General features: G+C 41.2%; 1 protein-coding gene across 3 annotated transcripts in view; it reads right to left on the minus strand.

Annotated features, from left to right (window-relative positions):
• Positions 1 to 5327: 5327 nt before the first annotated feature.
• Positions 5328 to 18391, minus strand: part of LOC122991741 (protein FAM126B-like) — a 45520-nt gene continuing 32456 nt past the window's right edge. For 2 of the 3 annotated variants that reach the window (XM_044365016.1, XM_044365017.1), the window contains exons 8-13: positions 17505 to 17600; positions 16656 to 16772; positions 14309 to 14396; positions 13920 to 14076; positions 12961 to 13167; positions 5328 to 9971 (exon numbers count right to left, since the gene is read on the minus strand). In XM_044365016.1, coding sequence (XP_044220951.1) covers positions 9277 to 9971; positions 12961 to 13167; positions 13920 to 14076; positions 14309 to 14396; positions 16656 to 16772; positions 17505 to 17600 — 1360 coding nt within the window. In that variant the 3' untranslated portion in view covers positions 5328 to 9276. The remainder of the gene's footprint in view (positions 9972 to 12960; positions 13168 to 13919; positions 14077 to 14308; positions 14397 to 16655; positions 16773 to 17504; positions 17601 to 18391) is intronic. The other variant, XM_044365018.1, reaches the window with a different exon arrangement.

The following is an 18391-nucleotide window of genomic DNA, read 5'->3' on the forward strand; positions in this document are numbered from 1 at the left end:
AACAGCAACAACAACAATGGATACATGATTAGCAGCAACAAACAGCAACCACAAGGCAGTTAATCTACACTATTAATGGAAATGTATTTTCTCAGTGGACTGACAGTTTGAAGAAAGTGGAAACTACTGGAAACAACTAATGGATGCCATTAACATGTAACTGCCCTCACAGCAGCTGAGGGGGGGGCGATGCCTCCTCTTGTATCAACATATCAGAGAGCAGATGGCATACTGCAGCAGGAACTACAAGATCAGACTTTCAGTCAAACACAGTACAGAGCAGCTCAGCCTACCTGTCACCTTTTTCAAAGAAGAAACATTCCCTCTTGCGGATGTTGTCCCTGATCCAGGAGGCAAAGCGCTGGAAAGAGGGTGAAAAAGAAAGGTGCTTAGAGGGACTGGCTGTGCTGATCGCCAGAGAATGAATTAGAAGAGCATGACAGGAGAGAGTAGCTTTTGCAGTCAGTGTTGTGGGAGCTGGCTAGCACGCAGCACTGCATCAGTGATGTCAGAGCTGAGCTAAAGCTGAGCAAGCTGCTAAAACCAGACCTCTCACTTACAGGACAAAAAGTAGCCAGGCGCCCATCTCTGAATCAATAAATAACTGCATCGCTGAGAGAGGATTAATTACAGATTTATTCCAAAACAGCACTATGAAAGATCTACCATTTTAAAAATGTAGTGTAGTTTGTAAATTATTGATGGTACTTGTATGCAAGGCACATTTTTTTTCACAAAATGACACTGGTAGAAAGAAACAAAGTACATTCACTCAAGTATTTCCATTTGATTTACATCTCTTCTACTCAACCAATATTGTAGTTTATATATATACATTCATTTAAAATGATAAAATATGATGAATTATTGTAGATTTGACCTTGACCAACTGACAATGACAACTAATGACATTAAAGTACCGCTTACAAGTTAATACATCAACAATAATGATTCAATAAATTAATACAACACCGACAGGTTCGATATTTGAAGTACATTTTATTGCTAATACTTTTGTGCGTGTGTGTGTGTGCATTAATACTTTTACTGAAGTAAGTAATTTGAATACATCTTCTGAAAGTATCAGAGACTTGATGTGGATTTCTTCAACCCAAAATGAAATGCAGGTCATATCTTTCCCACAAAATAGTTTTAGGACATTTTCCAATATGCCTCTTTAGTACACCAGTTTATATATTCTCCACAGGTACTTGCAAATATCTTGAGAAGCAAACCTTTATATTTTAAATATATGTGTTTTTTCACATTACGACATTGTTAGAAGAATAATTATGTTCTGTAGCTAACCTATGCAATACAAATAAAAGGAATCCTCACACTGGAAATTGTTTGACCACAAGAGAAAACGTGACAAACACTGACTCACCTTTTCAATAAAACAACGCACTTGACTTACCCCAACTGTGTTCTGCTGCTGCTGCTCGATCATTTGCTCTGGGTGAACCTGAATCTCAGACTTAGGCAGCATTTCTGAGGGAGAAACAAAATTGTCATAATATCAGTTGTGACCCTCTGCTTGGAGAAAGTCTGAGGAGACAGGTGGTAGAGTGTGTATCTCGTCAGTTATAGTCTCAAAATCTATAAAAACTACAGAGCCTGGGACTTTAGTATTCTGACATATGCCTTTATCTTGCTGACTTTTGACCTGTTCTGCATTATCTCTACTCCCTCTACAAATGCCCCCTGGAATAAGCAGGGAAACTATCAACTCCAACAAATGCAGTGCCTGATTGAAGACCTATACCTACAATAGCACATATTTAAAGTCCACACTAACCAGTTGATTCAGTCGCCATTCTGCAGCTGGAATAAATCCTTCATGATCTCAACTGGACAGAGTTATTAGACAGATAATTGTCTTTTTATCTGGCCCTGCTGACCCCACCCTAACTAAACAAAATTAACCTCCTCCCCTTGCGACTCCTGCAATCTACTGCCTCTGCTAGAAAAGATAATCACGGCATCACATTACCACCAAACCAAAGGATTGTGATATATATATATATATATAGAATATGTGATATATATATATATATATATAAATATATATAAATGTGACCTTCAAACGCCATCGGAGGCGACTCACCAGTTTGATTCACCTGAGATTATCACATACATGCACATATTTTCAGATACCAAATGGAAGGGAAGAAAGCTCAAGCTCCCCAATTTTGTAAACATCACTTTAAAAAAATCAGACATCACTTCATCATCACTAACAAACAAACATGTGCTATCTTTTCTTGGCCACCTACCAGTTCAACTGAAATGGCTTCCTGTTTACCTGAGATGCATTCCTTTTTAACTGAAATCCTCTCATACAAAATTATATTTCTTTCAATAGTATCTGTGAACATTTTTCAATAATTTATGTAAAAGGATTTCACAATACTATATGAGAGCATTTAACTGTGTATATGAGCACATTTTACTGGTATGTGTAAAAGCTTTTCAATAGTTTTTATGAGAACATCTCAGTTGTGTATGTAAGTGTATAATTTTTCAGTTGTTTGTGTGAGAGTGTTTCATTTGTGTATGTAAAAGCATTTTACCTGTATGTCTTTGAGATTTTCAGTGTAGTATGTGAATGAATTTGGTTTCGCATGTGTATGTGAGAGGAAAAGAACATGTATATGTATGGTAATGCTGAATAATGTCCCTGACGGTCCCTCATATGAAACAATGATTTATGCATCTACTGTATGGGGTTCATGATGTCACTTTAAAAGTATAAAAATAGTGTCCTATTGGTAATACTGGTCCTTGGTAAAGCTCTGTCACTTTTGAGAAAAACAGTTCTGTGGGTCTTTGATTTTAACAATTGTTAATAATAATGTTTTATTCTATCAAGTCGACTCCCTGCTAGCACCACAGTAAATGTTGAAGTATGAAGTTTTGGATCGCAGGATGTTTGAGGGAAATGAACGTGTGGCAATCAATCATTTAAAATATCATGTTCAGCCTAGAAATTATTCAAATTAAAGACTTTTCAGCTTTTTTTCAACTTTGTCCACTAGAGCACAGTTAATAGATTCCCAACAAAGTAGTGAATCAATCTAGAAACATATATTGGATACGAATTCCTGTTAGGAAGCAACAATCCTGTCATGTTCAGCAATCAATTTACCTGCTGAATACTGATTGTTGTTGTGAACTAATACCACTAGATGTCAGCACAGCGCCACTGATTACAGCTCTTGTCGCAACCTTGGAACATGTTGTAAGGGGACTTAAGGGTATCTCTGCAGTGTATTTGCTCCAATTTAAAACCTTATTGCAATAAATTGTTTTTTGATTTGGATTGTGGTGCACAGTAACAGCTTTTTTAATAAGAAGAAATGTAATGAAAGCAGTTGAATCTAAAATGTGTTTGATTAAAATGTAATAATGTCTTGTGAGATAAACCTTTAAGACCCCTCCAGACATGGTTTAAGTGTTCTGCTTTGAATAATAATTTGTGTTTGATAAGTTTTTCCACAAAAAAAGCTCAACTGCCCGGTATGAAATTCTTAAAATGACATCTACTGCTTTTCAAAATTCTCATATCCACAATCTATGAACATACAAATATTATTCATTTCAAAAGGTTAACTGCTGGACACAAGATGTCTTCTACTTCACTGAAAAGTCCATTCTCAGTGTTTGTGTGCTGGAGGTTTCAAGTTTACTGTGCACGTCACACTTGTTTAAGTTGCATTTTGGTCCATGACTGGCTTCAAACTGGTTGTGATTTCACAAATCCTGCTGGTACGTCCATGTGTTAAACTCAGATTTAAGGTGAGCACAGAGAAACTTTTCATCCTTCAGCATGTAAATACACTTTTAGTAGCAAACTGCAGCTCAAACATCCAAGTAAAGTAACAATAAGCAAAACAAATTTTTGAGTGGAGAGGAACTTTAACATCGTTGAATTATCAGCTGCTATAAGGTCCCATTGAGGAACAGCTTTATGAATGTGTATTGCAAAAAAATCTGAAAACTTTTGTTCTGCTGTTTTTAATAGTTTTATTTTTCATATGACTGTACTGTAAACCAGCAATTTTTAGCCACATTTATAGAACTAAACTGCACTTTGATAACTGACATATTAAGTTTGCTTATTTATTAGAGGGGACTCCACCAATTTTGCACTTCAAAGTCTGTTTACAGGTCTAAAGGAAGACTACTGCATAAGTGAAACTTTGAGAAAAGCCTTTCTTAGGCTCCAGAGGGAGCTGCAAATTGCCTCAAGTGTTGTCACTTGAGTCAGATGGTGATGAAGCTTAAAGTTGAAAAATGTAAGAAAATCTGGGAGTGTGAAATTAAAGAGATCAAAATAAAAAGTTAGAGAGAAGTTAACTCATACCATCTCAGCTTGAGAATGGCTTGAGGATAAACTGTTACTAGCCATCATAACGCACCTGAATCTCCAAACTGTCAGGGCCAAATTGTGTTATGGGTAATATAGATGCCATGCTTTGACAAAAATGCATGATTTTGACCCTTCTTTTTTATAACTGTCCATTGTGAATCCGACAGTGTTACAGGAGTGCAGGGCTAATCGGTCGTAGGAATGTGCAGAGCCCAGTATTTGTATTTGTATTTGAATAAAAGTGGAAAGAGGCTTAAAAATCCTGTTTGTTTTTCTTGCGCTTTTAATTTTAGAAAATTAAAGTGTTACAATAAGTGTTCATGAATAAACTACCTTACGAAGGAGGTCCCCACACCAGGTCTCGAACTGGAGTCTCCCAGATCACAAATGACTGTTCTGACTGCTGAGCTAAAACTTTACTCATCACCTCGTTGCAGATAGACCTCTACCTATTTATACACCTATAACACAGAGACAGCTCAGCATGTAACGAGTAGGGAAGAACTTTAAAGGCAATTCTTACTTTTACAACCTAATTTTGCGGAAAGGAGAAGGGGAACAACAGGTTATGGAGAGTCCCTTGAGAGCACTTTATGTGTCAGTAGCTCAGCTTTATCTCTGGGGAACACCCCCCAACTCTGGGAGTGATGTCCAAATTAGGAAATGTGTCATGTAGCAGGTGGATGTGACTCCCCTCACTGAGATATGCTGATAGACATAACAGCGGAGCAGAGGAGAGAGACTGAGATAGTGATGTAGCCAATCTGCGTGCTGGTATTTGACATGTTATTTTTTCTTCTCGACAACAAATAGTTTTTAAAATATTTGTATGAAACAAATAATGTATTTATATTCGGGCACATCCATAACCGGTCAAGCATTCTTTTGTGTTGATGAGCGACAATGAACAGTCTCATATTGAAACACTTCCACATACAAAGCAGACGACACTCAATTCCCTTACATCACAATATTTATTCAACAATATACAGATTAATTTCTCTCTACATCTCAGACTTGTCTTCAGTTTTTTTTTTTTATATTTATCTTGCTTTCACTTTTGTACATTTTTTATTTACAAGATTTAAAATAAGTCTTTCTCTCCATTTATACAACATCAATAGTACAGTGTTATCACATCTCCAGCAGCTTCCCCTGAAGCATTGAGACTAGATTCATCTTTGATAATCTGTATTTCATACACCAATCTCTTTGAGCCACAGAGCAGCAAACTGACAGAAGGGCTCGACATGCACCAACAGTCCAGGTGTGGCTTTCTCTCTGTGAGGGCAGTCAGATGACAAATGCACAACAGGGATGGTCCTCTTATTTCACCCACATGAGGTCCTTCGCTCTGTAGCACCACAACAGGGTGTATAAACAGAATCATCAAATGGGGACACTGTTGAGGACTAAAGAATCAGCTTAAATGCATCTGCCCCATCCCACCCGACAAGGATTAATGAAAGCCCGTATACTTGAAAAAGAAAAAGGGGGAAAAAATGTTGCATAGAATCAATTCTGACCTCAAGAACAGAAATTTTGGTGCTGCCATTTTTAAAATGTGGCTTTTTGATAAACTCCTGAGACCTTCCAGACCCCCACAACTTTTTGGCTTTGAAAAGAAAAAAATAATAAATAGCTGTACCCTTAGACTTAACAAAAATAGCATTGTGTTGGATGTGACATCACATAAAAGTACTTCTTTAAAAGAGACTAAAACCCTGCATTGAGTGTATACACATCTGCACATCTATATATATCATTTCAATAACTATCTTGAGGAGAGAGGTGGATGGATTAAAGTGCATTATACTGTATGAAAACTAAGCCCACAGTTATCACATGCAGGGCAGGAAATGAACTTTGTCCACCAGCCACAGTGGCTAACCAAGTACAAATTTAGTGTGATATTTTAATCATTTGCAGTAGATGTTTTTTTTTTTTTGAAATGTAACTGGACCTTATGAACATTTCTAGGCTTATAAACCTGCCAAAATGGATGGCAGATAAAAATTACCAGCCACAGCCAAACTGTATTGACATTTGTTGGCTGGTGTTCATTTCCTGCCCTGATCACATGCAAATAACACCAGACAATGAGGGATATTGGTCTATCCGTTACTCTAAGTCAACATACAGTACCAACATGGCTGCTGGTAATCTTGGTCAGGGGCACTCATATTAATGACCTGAACACGTCACCAGTTTTAAAACAGCAAAAAGGTGCCACTCAACTCACAGCAAAATACAGCAAATGGGAACACAGCTCGTCGTGAGCCACACAGCACAGGGATGACAGCAGACAGACCAGGTGAGAGTGTGAACTGTAGCCGCGCTCCTCTCTCTGTCTTCTTCTTCTTCTTCTTCCACAGTTCAGTCCAACAGGAGGAGGAGGAGGAGGAGTAGCGTGAGGCCAGAGAGCCTGAAATGTTTAAGGCTAAAGTGCACACTCGGGACCAGGAGCAGCAGTTGGTGAAGGATTCCAGCACAGCAGGAGCATGAGTGTGTGTTAGGGTTTTCACTGCAGACTTGAACTGTTTTATATACATTTATCATTCATCCTCGTTTTTAAACACGCACGTGAGCAAGACATGGAAATGCAATACAACAGCTGACATCTACACAGACGCATAATATACTGCTTTTACATGTGAACAGCAAAGCTTAATAATGATTGTGAAACTACAGTGTGTTTTGTAGTCGTGATGAGTGAAAAGAAATTCATAGCAAAAAAAAGGTGAAGCTGCATCTAAGGGCACGTTGAGCCATACGTCCAAACATCCCTTTTAGTCCCTTGACTACAAAATTAGACTAGTAAACAGAAAAATAGGCAAACTTCTTTTTAAACTTAAGACACCCAAGCAAAAACAAAGACTTTACATAAGGAGAGGATGTGTATTGGCACATCTGGCAAAGACAAGGACAAGACTTGGGTTTGGCTCGCTTGGCCGTTTCACGCATCTGAAACAGCAGTGCTTTGCAGGGGCACTAAACATGCAGACAAGCACGCCATGTTCAAATCACTCAGCCTGGGCAGGGAGCACTACAGAAGGCTAGCTAGCACTGTGTGCAGATGCAGGCATTTAACAGCAGAAGAGATCCAACTCCATGCACATGAGGATAAAAAACAAAAACAAATTGCACTTCAAAAATCATTACATAAAAAAGATAAGCAGGACATTTCTAGGAAATTAAAATAATCTGATTAATTCCAACGTGGTTGTTTGATATACAAAAAGAAAAATAACCTGAAGACAAAGACAGTCGTGTTCCTGGTTTGCAGCTAGATTTTTGTGCATGATGTGATTGAACTGAAATGCAAGGCCGAGATATTCAGTCACAACTCCTCACATGAACACACACACAGATTTTACAGTGTCATTACAGTTGCAGTGTGAAACCATTTTGGTCTCCACTAAATAATCCCCCCAACTGTTTCAAGCCCTCCGGTTTCAAATCTAATGAGGGGTCTTTGAATCCCGCGTCTGATTGGGAGGTGTCTGAGTGGCAGGTGAACACACAATGAGGTAGAACAAAATGTTTCATGAGCATCCAATCAGAGCACAAAACACGAAGCGGTCGTCATGGTGCCTTCTGATGCGCAGTGACTTGTACGTGCCTCCGGAGGGCAGTAATTCACCGGCTCAGAAATGACACCTCACACTAGCCACGGCCTCAACACAGACTGACAAACACACCAACAAGTGCTTTCAGATGGAAGGACCCATTAAATGGTTTGAACCATTCAATAACAATCCAACTGCCTTAAGCTTCAGACATAAACCTGCACTATCTACAACGTTTTAATGCAGTTTTTACACAAGATTCAGCTTTTAGATTTTAAATCAAGTCACAAGACGAATTATATCCTCTTGCAGCTGCACAGTTGTGATTTCTTCAGATTTGTCCAGTTAACAGCTTGGGGCGAGACAACCCCTTCCCACATTCCAGTTTGGTTTTACAACAATCTTAAAAGTTTGATTTAACAGATCAAATGAGAATATTACAACAGAATAAAATAACCGTCATGGGCTGAAAACGCAGTAATCACTTGGGTCTGACTGATTTCTGCAAAAACCATCATCAAAAAGTGAAGGGAAAAAAAACTTGCTACCTTCTTTGGATTGTGATTTTAAAAAAAGAAAAAAAAAAACATTTAAAGAAATGTTATCCATAAAACCATTTATGCCTGATTAAAAACAGCAATTAAAAAGGAAGATAATCAGCAAGAACGATTGCACGTGAGCCCGGGAATGAGAGGGAAGGAATGAGGAGAAAGAGAAATAATCCCCACTCTTCTCCACATGAGCAACAGTAAGTGTTATTGCTGATTCATTTTTGACTGATTCAGTCAGGAACTCAAAAATTCTGAAATGTCATAAACCCCCCTACAGCTAGCGTGGCATCCTTTCCAGTTTTCTCTCCACGTTTCCACCTTTTGAGGCGAGTCTCTGTGTGGAACGCTCAGCTTGGTTAGAAGGGAGGATGCAGTGACATGCTGGACTCTTTTACACTCAACTGTAGTTACAGCAGTGAGCAGTCGTGTTTTACTGCTTTTCACTTGTTGCATTCTCAGTAACAGCCAGCAACGAATACAGGTTGAGATAAAATTTGAATGGATGTTAAAAGGGGTGGAGACACAACTCTTTGAGATCTGAAGATGTGTGCTTGCACTCGCAAACACACATACACACACACACACACACACACACTCTCAAACACAGATAGGTAGACAGAAGTTGTCGCAGTAGGGCTGTAAAGAGTTCCAGAGAAAAAACTGCATGAGGATGTGTGTTATGAATACGTATTATGTGTGTGTGTGTGTGTGTGTGTGTGTGTGTGTGTGTGTGTGTGTGTGTGTGTGTGTGTGTGTGTGTGTCTACCATGCCCTACACTGCACGTTAGACCTGTGATATGATCTGCATGTTGAAGCTGGGGGAGCGGGACTGCTTGGTCAGAGGAGCTCCAGGGGACAGGAGGTCCCGGGCATCCTCTGGCCTGATGAGATGCTCCTCCTGCAGGCTAATGGTGGAGTGGCGGTGGGAGCCGCCTGCTGGAAGCGCCCCTTCCTTGTCTGAGCCGCCCGTCGCCTCCTCCCGGTCCTCCCGGTCCTCCCCGCCTCCATTTAGGTTGAAATTCATGCAGTCAAAGGACTTGCTGGAGGAGGTGCTGCCAGTCCGTACCAGCGTGGGCCCGACAGGGAAGCTCAGGTGCTTCTTTATGGGACTCAGCTGGATGGCATCCAAGTTGATGCTGGCTGGAGGTGACTGCTGCCTCTGGTGATGCCTCCTCACAACAGCCTGGTGATCTGCCAACAACTCGGCTTGTTTTTCCGCCCCCCTCTCCCTCTCCCTCTCCCTCTCTCTCTCTCTCTCCCTCTCTCGCTCCTTCTCCCTCTCCTTATCCCGAGACAGCCGGGCTGTGATGGCTTTCTTGATGCTGCTGCTGCTGCTGTTCAGGCTGCCTCCCCTCTGACCCACGCTGCCACCTGCCTTAGTGCCGCTGGGCTGGCTGCTGTTTGACGCCCCGGAGGAGAAGCCCTCGTCTGGGTCGTTAACGTTGAAGGAATCCTCCCCGCCGCTCATGCCATCAGCATCTAAACATTGAGCACGAACAGACATATACACAAAAATAAAGCATGATAGACAAACAGAAAAGTGAGCAAGGTCAGACAACGACTGAGGTGATTGTTCACATGTAAACATTATCTCAATGTGAAAGGTGCTTAAAAACCTAATGCTATTAAATTCATTGTTTTTACTAAATTTGACACACAAGATCTGGGCAGGCAGTTACAAACATCATCTAAACTACTGTAAGCCAATAACTATTAATAGTAAAGTACCAACATTAGGAATCTAGACGGATTTTAACAGTAATCTGGAGAAATGGCAGAATCTCAGCTGCTGGTTCATGTTAACAGTGATGTCAACAGCCCTGTGACAAACTATGATTAATCTAAGCAATGAGAATAATAATAATAATGATGTTGTAGTGTTTGTAAATACTGAAGAATAAATTAGGAGAGTAAATTAGCTGCCTTCTACTTGGCCAGCACTGACACTCACACTCGACAGAGGATGCGACTTCATTAACTCACTCATTATGCACCAAACAGGCGTATAATCCAATATAGTACACAATGACCTTGAGCTTTGAATCATCTGATGTAACTCAGATCGACTACAATCTGACTACCTGTTATTGTAGGAAACTGTGAGCTCAATAACCTGCCTGACAAAAATATTATATTCAATATACTGTGTATTAAACATTAAATAATTTCTGGTGGATATTTGGTAAACAGGCACAACATTGACATGAATTAATCTAAACGATAAAACATTTTATAATCCATTTATGACCTCATTCTTTGAAAGCTGAAAGGGAAAAAGATGATAAATTGAGTTAGAGAAAGAAGAATGTTATCAACATATGCAAGGTAAAGCCTGTTAAAAGAAGAGAGGGAGGACCAGCCGTCCGTCTCCATCATGCACCGTTGGGACAAGCAAAATTGGACAACAGGGAACCAACAGGCAGCACCAGAAAAAAAAAAAAAATGGAGGAAGTGAGCAGAAAAAAAAAAAAGGTCTGGACTGACATGCACATAACATAAGGAGAAGACACATGCTCGCCCCATCCCTCGTTTCTCCAGCAGCATTGGCCCAGCGGTCACTTGGTTTGGCCAGTCGAGACGAGCCTGCCAATCTGTGGAGAGTACTGAGGCAAGTCCGTAAACCTCATCAGATCAATAGCACTCCAGTTAGAGCTGACAGCCCAAAAGGCAAAAAGGGCCAGTGTGCGAGCCGTCACATCCCAATCTCAAATGAGGAACTAGAAGTTCTGAAGTCTAAGCTTTACAAACAAGGCTGCAGTCAAAAGGATTGTACAGTGGCTTTGCATGTTTTTGCCTTACTTACGTTTTCTTAAGCAATACGTTAAAATGCTTGCCATTGATTTCAGGATGCCATGAATATCAGCCTGAAGAGCCTGAAATGTGCTCAAGACAAATAATCCAGTATATTTAAATAATGAGCCTGAGTGAAAAGGATATAATGTGAATTTTGTAATTTCTTTGTAAACATGTACCACCACAGAACAGACTGTGCCATTTTCCAAGCGTCCTTGAACACACCAAGAGGGAGACTTTTTAAAACTGTGATGATAATGTATGCTTCATACAAAAAATAAAGCTTAAATGTTTGTTATGATCGAATAGCTATCTCAAGCAAGATTTGAGTCACAAACGAAAAACCAATTGCTTCCTGGAAGGAAGGAAGGAAACCAGTTTAAAAAAAAAAAAAAAGTACTTAATGGGCCAAAACATGCAAAACCAACATGTCACCGCAATGCAGCCCCAAACTAAATTATGTACAGCGTGTTCAGAATCAGGTAGTTGTAACACCATCGATGACTGGTCTGACTAACTGGGTGGCAGATTTCTGTCTACTGAAAGAACTTTAAGGATTCTTTCACCACAGTTGAACAGAATTCAGTGAAAGATAGTGCGAAGAGAAGGGGATGGCACTCTGACAAACATTGACCGTCAGCTAGGGAATGAGCTGAACTTCAGTCTGAATGATGTTTCAAGATTTCAAAAATATGGAGCAACCGCACATGGAAATGATGACACATTCGACAAGACAAAATGGGCCGTATGATAAGTCCTGGCAGTGGAATCGTCTCTGCTGTGCAAAGTATTGGATTTGTTAATTTGTTTGTTTGGATAAGTCTGCTCACTTGGCCGTGTCATTTGAAATGTTAGCTTTCAGAGTTTCATGTTTTGGCAGTAATTTGAGAAGCTTACTGTAGCGTGCGCATGCATGATGAAGGGCTCGTTCCCACTCACTGAGCTGAGGAAAAATACGTATCATGGCAGAACACAAAATTAGCAGTAAACAACAACAAAGCTGCTGGACTGAAAAAAACAAAATGGAAGGGCCTCTCCCTGCAGAATGGAGGCAGCAGATGGGTGCTGCTGGCCTGAGTGACCCAAAAATGCCACAGCGAGGGGCAGCACTGAAACAAGATGTCAGGTGCTCTGCCAGTTTAGTTAAACTAATGTATTTTTCCTGTTTTAACTACAGAAAAAAATAAATCAATAAAATCAATTACTAGCTCTGAAGGATTGAGAAAGCCGGCTTCCTCAAAAGGTCAAGCTGAAGGCTGGGCACTGATCATGCTCAGTGAGTGACAAGGGCAGCAGTCTAAAGTACGCTGGAGTAGGCACGATGAGGAAAGAGAGAGGATATGACATGATGAAAGGCCCATGCAAAATGGCCACTAGCCGCACTTCCTTCAAACCCAGAATAGGCGACTCTTCCACTTTTGGGTGAGACGAAAAACAGCAGTGGTCTGGTAGTAGAGGGGTTGTTGGCTGAGGGTCTTATAGACTGGATGAGTTAGTATACTCTGGGGAAGTGAAGAGGCAGCCAAGAATGGGAACGGCAGAGTGAACCCTCTCAAGTTGAGGAGGGGTAGGAGGAGGAAGAGGAGAGGGAGGAGGAGGGTTGGGAGGATACAGATCGAAGTGGCACCTCCTCCTGAGACCCTCTCTGCTCTGAGCGTCCGCCCCTGTCCCCTACCCTCAAGTGTGATGGGGGGAATGATGCTGCTGCTGCTGCTGTGGTGGCTGTGAGGCCGCCCTCCTCTCTCCTCTTTGGCTGTTGGGTCCCAGGGATTGTGGTGTTGTTGTTGTTGTTGTTGTTGTTGTTGTTGTTGCTCTTGTTGGGCGAGGCTAGGAGGATTGACGGTGATGCTCAACTCTGCTTCGGTTGAGAAGTCAAAACAATCTGGGAGTCAACAACACAGACGGGGAGACGTGTTTCTTTAGTGCCAGCAAGCCTGAACTGACTCGGGCCTCATCATGGGCACAGCAGGCCTAACAGTTGTCTGCAAATTGATTTGTAGATCATAAAATATAGGAAAAAGGGGAACGCAATGGCATTTTAAAAATGAACTGCCCCATTAATCGCCCATCTACTGAGTAAAAATGGAGGCGGTAGAATCTACAGGCACCATTTTGTTGTGAGTTTCTTTTAAACTGAGCAACCACAAGGTTTCATTGCACCGATTTAACTGGTGATACAAAGCACAGCACACACTTAATAGACAAGACGAGCAAAGAAAGATCAATAAAGAGCAGTGAGCGTGAGACTATATGAACACAATTACATACAGTAACTGACACGAAACGCCATTTGGACAGAAAACAGATTTCCTTCTCACTGTTAAGGACAAACACCAGAAAAGTAATTCTCTCACCAAATAGTTCCCTCTTGTTGCCTTTCACAGATCAAAAAAAAAAAAAAAAAAGGTGACAGCTTGTAAGTTTATAGCTTAAATCATGGCTGATCACTGGTCCCCTTCCTTACATAACATTTCTTATCCAACCTACCCTCGGGGTGCTAAATTAATAACAAGAATGACAAACAAAAAGTACTGTGATGAATCTACTGTGCTGCTGTCATATCTACTCTGATCTCTCCTGCACCGCGGCCTTTTCTCGCGTGCTCTCCTGTTGTTCCCGGGGCTGCACCCTTACCCTCTCTCTTCCAGCGGTGCCGTCGTATGGAGGCGGTGGTGATGGCTGAGATGGAGATGCGGCTAATGGTGGGTGTCACCTCCACCTGGAGCACCTTGCGCCCCTGTGGCTCGTTGGGAGCGCTGTCTGGCAGCGAGTTCTTCATGGCGTTCCCCAGCTGAGGGTGACACATGCACAGATGCAGATCACTATGCGGATAAATGACTAAAGCAGGAATGCTGTACAAGATCTCTGACATGGCTATGACGACTGACTTTAAAAGATTGTGGACAGCATGTGCTGATTTAAGAAAAATAAGGCACTTCATTTGACTTGACTTCCACAGTTACACACAGGTTGAACTGATCTCTTGGTGTTTAAGTCCATACAAACAATGCTTTTGGTCTTACCAGAAGAGGCTGGGAGTAAAGCTCCAGCTGGGCTCTGTACAGAATGTCCTCGAGAGCTTCCCGCCCCATCTCCCACTCTCCATTGTATCTACACAACACATCACAAAACAAAAAAAGAACACACACACAGACACACGCACACGCACACGCATTTAACTACGTCATGTTGTGAGCCTTACTGAGTAAACAGGAGTGTCTGACAAGATGCCTTGATGTCTGAGTCACATCCACTGAACTATTTTCAGTTATTTAGTAATGCCTGTGGCTACAATAAACGAGGGAAGGAGATGTTGGTCACATATCCTAGTCTGATCTGTCTGACTGATCATATTTCTTTTACACTATTGACTGTCCAACCTGTTTTCCTGAAAGTAGAAATGACATGAATTACTTCAGCTATACCGTTAAAGATAAACAAAAACAGAAATATCACTGTTAAAAAATGCATTAGGAAAAACTTTAAAGGACTCCCTGTGTAGTTAGAGGACATGTGGGCTCTCAGTTATTATTTTCACAACAAATAAACAAAATATTACCAATTTGGTAATTATGAAATTATTAAGTGTGCTATTTTGAGTCATGTCAATATGTTGTCATCTCTCTGTAAGTCATCTCCCATTAACACTAATTACTTGAAAATAATGCAAACTAATAAATGACGGTGGATTGATGTGTTCAACACACAGTATGATACAGCAGGGTGATATGACCATAAAACAATACCATGATAATTACCTAAGCCTTGGTAAATTAATAAATGATTAAAACATGTAAAAAAATATAACTTTTTAAGTATTACTGATGTTCTGACAGTCTGTACTCGAAGATCTGCTGAGATCATGTTTTAAATTGGCTTTTAAACTACTGTATTAAAGCATTAGCGCTCATCATTGCACGCTGCTTTGTTTTGAATCAAGATGTGGAACGAAAGTGAGACGAGGTGTAAGTACAGACCAGATGACCGCTTTTGTGTTGTAGTAATTTAGGGCACGGCTCTTTAAAATTGCAGGAGACTCGTAGTGAACACACTGACAGAAACAAAAAGAGGAAATTTATGAGCGCTGCTGTCAGTAGATGCTTGGTTAATCACCCAGCTCCTGACTAAGAATGAGAGTTGTCATTAGCTTTGCAGAAGATGATGATGCCACAAACCCCAGATTCAGTCAAAAAGGGATGAAAGGAACCGCAATGATAAATAAATAAATAAATAAATAAATAAATAAAGTGTACATGTAATTAAAAATAAAAAAATAAATAAAATAGGGCTGCGTAGCTTAATTCTCTTTGATCTGGTCCTGCACATGCAAAAATCACACAGCTGAGGACAAATGAATGGGGCTCCCTTTAGACTCAAGATAAAAAGAATGGGATGAATGGGCAGGTAAAATGGACTCTCTGATGTTGTGAGGGCTGGAGAAAAAAAAAATCACTCCAGAATAAATTTCAAACCTGACAAGGAAAAAAAAACAAAAAACTGGGCATGCATCTATATATTTGTCCTCGTATCCCTGCACGTCTCTCTCTCTCTCTCTCTCTCTCTCATGTGGCATTACGTCGCTGAGGCATTAGGGGACATATTAACCTAAATCCAAGAGTGTCCTCAGCGAGTGCCAAGGTCCCTCTGCATGTGTGGAGCGTCATGTTCATGTGCGCCTGCTCGGGCCAAGGGTGAATGTGAGAGCTTGGGCTGGCGCTGAGGTGACTTATTGTGGGGATTACTAAAAAAAGGCTATTATTCTCTCTCTCTCTCACACATACACACACTGTCTGTTTTTTTTCCCCAGCGGCACCGACTGCTCCAATCTCCTGATTGCTGCTGTGTACCCTCTTGGGGGCCACGAGGCAGAGTGCGTACTCATTCTCTCCCACTGTACTTGGTGATTTTGGTCACTAGCGTATCAGGGGATCCATCTCTGAGGACGAGCTATCATCAAGGAGCTTTAATCAGCTTTGCAACGACTGTCCTCATAAGGGATGAAATCACCTGCTCCCACAATGCACTGCTGATGTAATCAGTCTGTACAGTGTGGAGCTTCTGTCCTTGGTAGCATATGCCGTTAGGAGATTTTCTGCGGTACATCCCAGCGAACTAGAATAGAGACTGCCCTCATTAGCGACGTCCCGCAGAGGCAGATAAAACAAAAATGAGAAATATTGTGTTAGTTAGCTCGTGAGGGGACGTCGTGATACTATCTGTGAATGTGAGGAACAAACACAAGGTCATCTCCCAGTTACCTGATATCTTTCACTCCGTATCCTCACTAACAGGTGTTTTTCACTGATTACAATAAGCGTACAATGTGAGAAAGGGTGAGAAATGGCATGAAAGACATCTGAAAATACATACATGGCGTGATAAACAGCAGTCAGCATCTGCACCATGAACTCGGGGTCCAGCAGCACGCGGTTGCACGGCTCCCTCCAAAGCTTCTGCTGCTGCCGGGGGAAGCCACATACACACAACCTGAGGAGGAGAACACACACACACACACACACATACACATTAGTAAATTCCCTCCAACTGCTGCAGCACAGATTAGATGAGCCCGGAGGGGAAGGGCAACTAAAAAGGAACATCAGTCACTTCCTGAGTAAACTAAACAAACATCAAACAGCGAGGAAGGACAGCAACATTTTAACTACTTTACGCTCGTAGAGATCAGGCAAGGTTAGACGACAGGGGGATCGGGATCTACACGGTGAGGCTAAACTCAAAGAGTGAGCATTGTTTTCGCGCTCTGCAATCTTCACAGTCACAGTTTGCCGTCTGTCTAGACTGAGCCTGGCTTCAGGCGTTGTCTGTCTGCTTGCTCACAGTAGGGAAGTCTTCATATCCTGAATGGTCTGCACGCTGCGGTGGAACAATCACCGGGGCGGCGGCTGCGGCACAGACCTTCATATTGTGAATTCCACATTGATCCTTTCTCCTAACTCCAGGGCATCTCTGTATCTCCAAGACAGACAGACTCAGATGGGTATCCAACAGCGATGCTTTCAACTGGATGATCACAGACCACCAGAGCTCTAATGAAACCATACTTGTCAAATCCTGCTGCAAAATGGACTTCTATTATTGAGGTCAGTGCATGGCTACAGGGCAGAGGTGATTTAATCCTAGGTAGAATAAGGGAGGGTGGTCGCTAAATTGGCACAGAAAGGACAAAACTGTGGGTGAGAGAAAAATTGTTTTTCTCACCGTGAGCTCATTCTGCAGACTGACTGATAGGAGGAAAGGGGCATGTAGACCACAGCAGAGTTGTAGCAGAGCATGAGGAAACACAGCACTTCGAACCTGCAACAACAATGACCACAAACAGTCAGAAACAAGCACAATAATACAGACTCCTTAATAAAGTCCAAGTATTCATGTTATGCAGTATGTCAAAACACCAACAATGTTGTGTATGCAAGAACATTTTTGCACATTTTTTTCGATTTCAACTAAACCTCAACTTGTCCATAAGTTACACATTCTAACCAATTATTTCTTTGTGACGCCTTTACTGAAGACAATTACATAGAGTTGCTCAAGCAATTTTATTAACTTTATGAACTGTTAAACGGTCTGCCTAGTAATCTGCTTGCCTAAGCAGCTTTGTTTATTGTAATTACTGTACTGTATGCAGCACAGCTTCATATACTGCAGTTATCACCCTTACATCATGTACTTATACTTGGTGCTAGGGGTGCACAACTTATCGTCAGTTTATTGGTACAATATCTGGCAATAATTCTCTTAAAAATTGCAATTGGGGCCGCCCCGGTGGCCTAGGGGTGACTAATTACAACATTCCCAGCTAGAGTCCCATCAGGGACCTCTGCTGCTCGTCAGTCCCCTCATGTCCCATCTCTCTACAGTTTTCTGCAGTGTTCACCAAATTAAATTTCAGACTTTTATAGGCCTTTTAAACATGACATATAATGAAATTTAATACCTTTTTCAAGGTCTTAGCGGTCAAGGAATGATGGAAAACTAGTATCGACAATAAGGCCTACAGCTACATGAATTTATTGACATTCATGTTTTCAACTGTATAATAACAATTCCTGGTAACATAATCACTTAACGTGACCTGAACCCAG

This window comes from Thunnus albacares, chromosome 11, assembly GCF_914725855.1.
Source record: "Thunnus albacares chromosome 11, fThuAlb1.1, whole genome shotgun sequence".
NCBI classification, from domain to species: Eukaryota; Metazoa; Chordata; class Actinopteri; order Scombriformes; family Scombridae; genus Thunnus; species Thunnus albacares.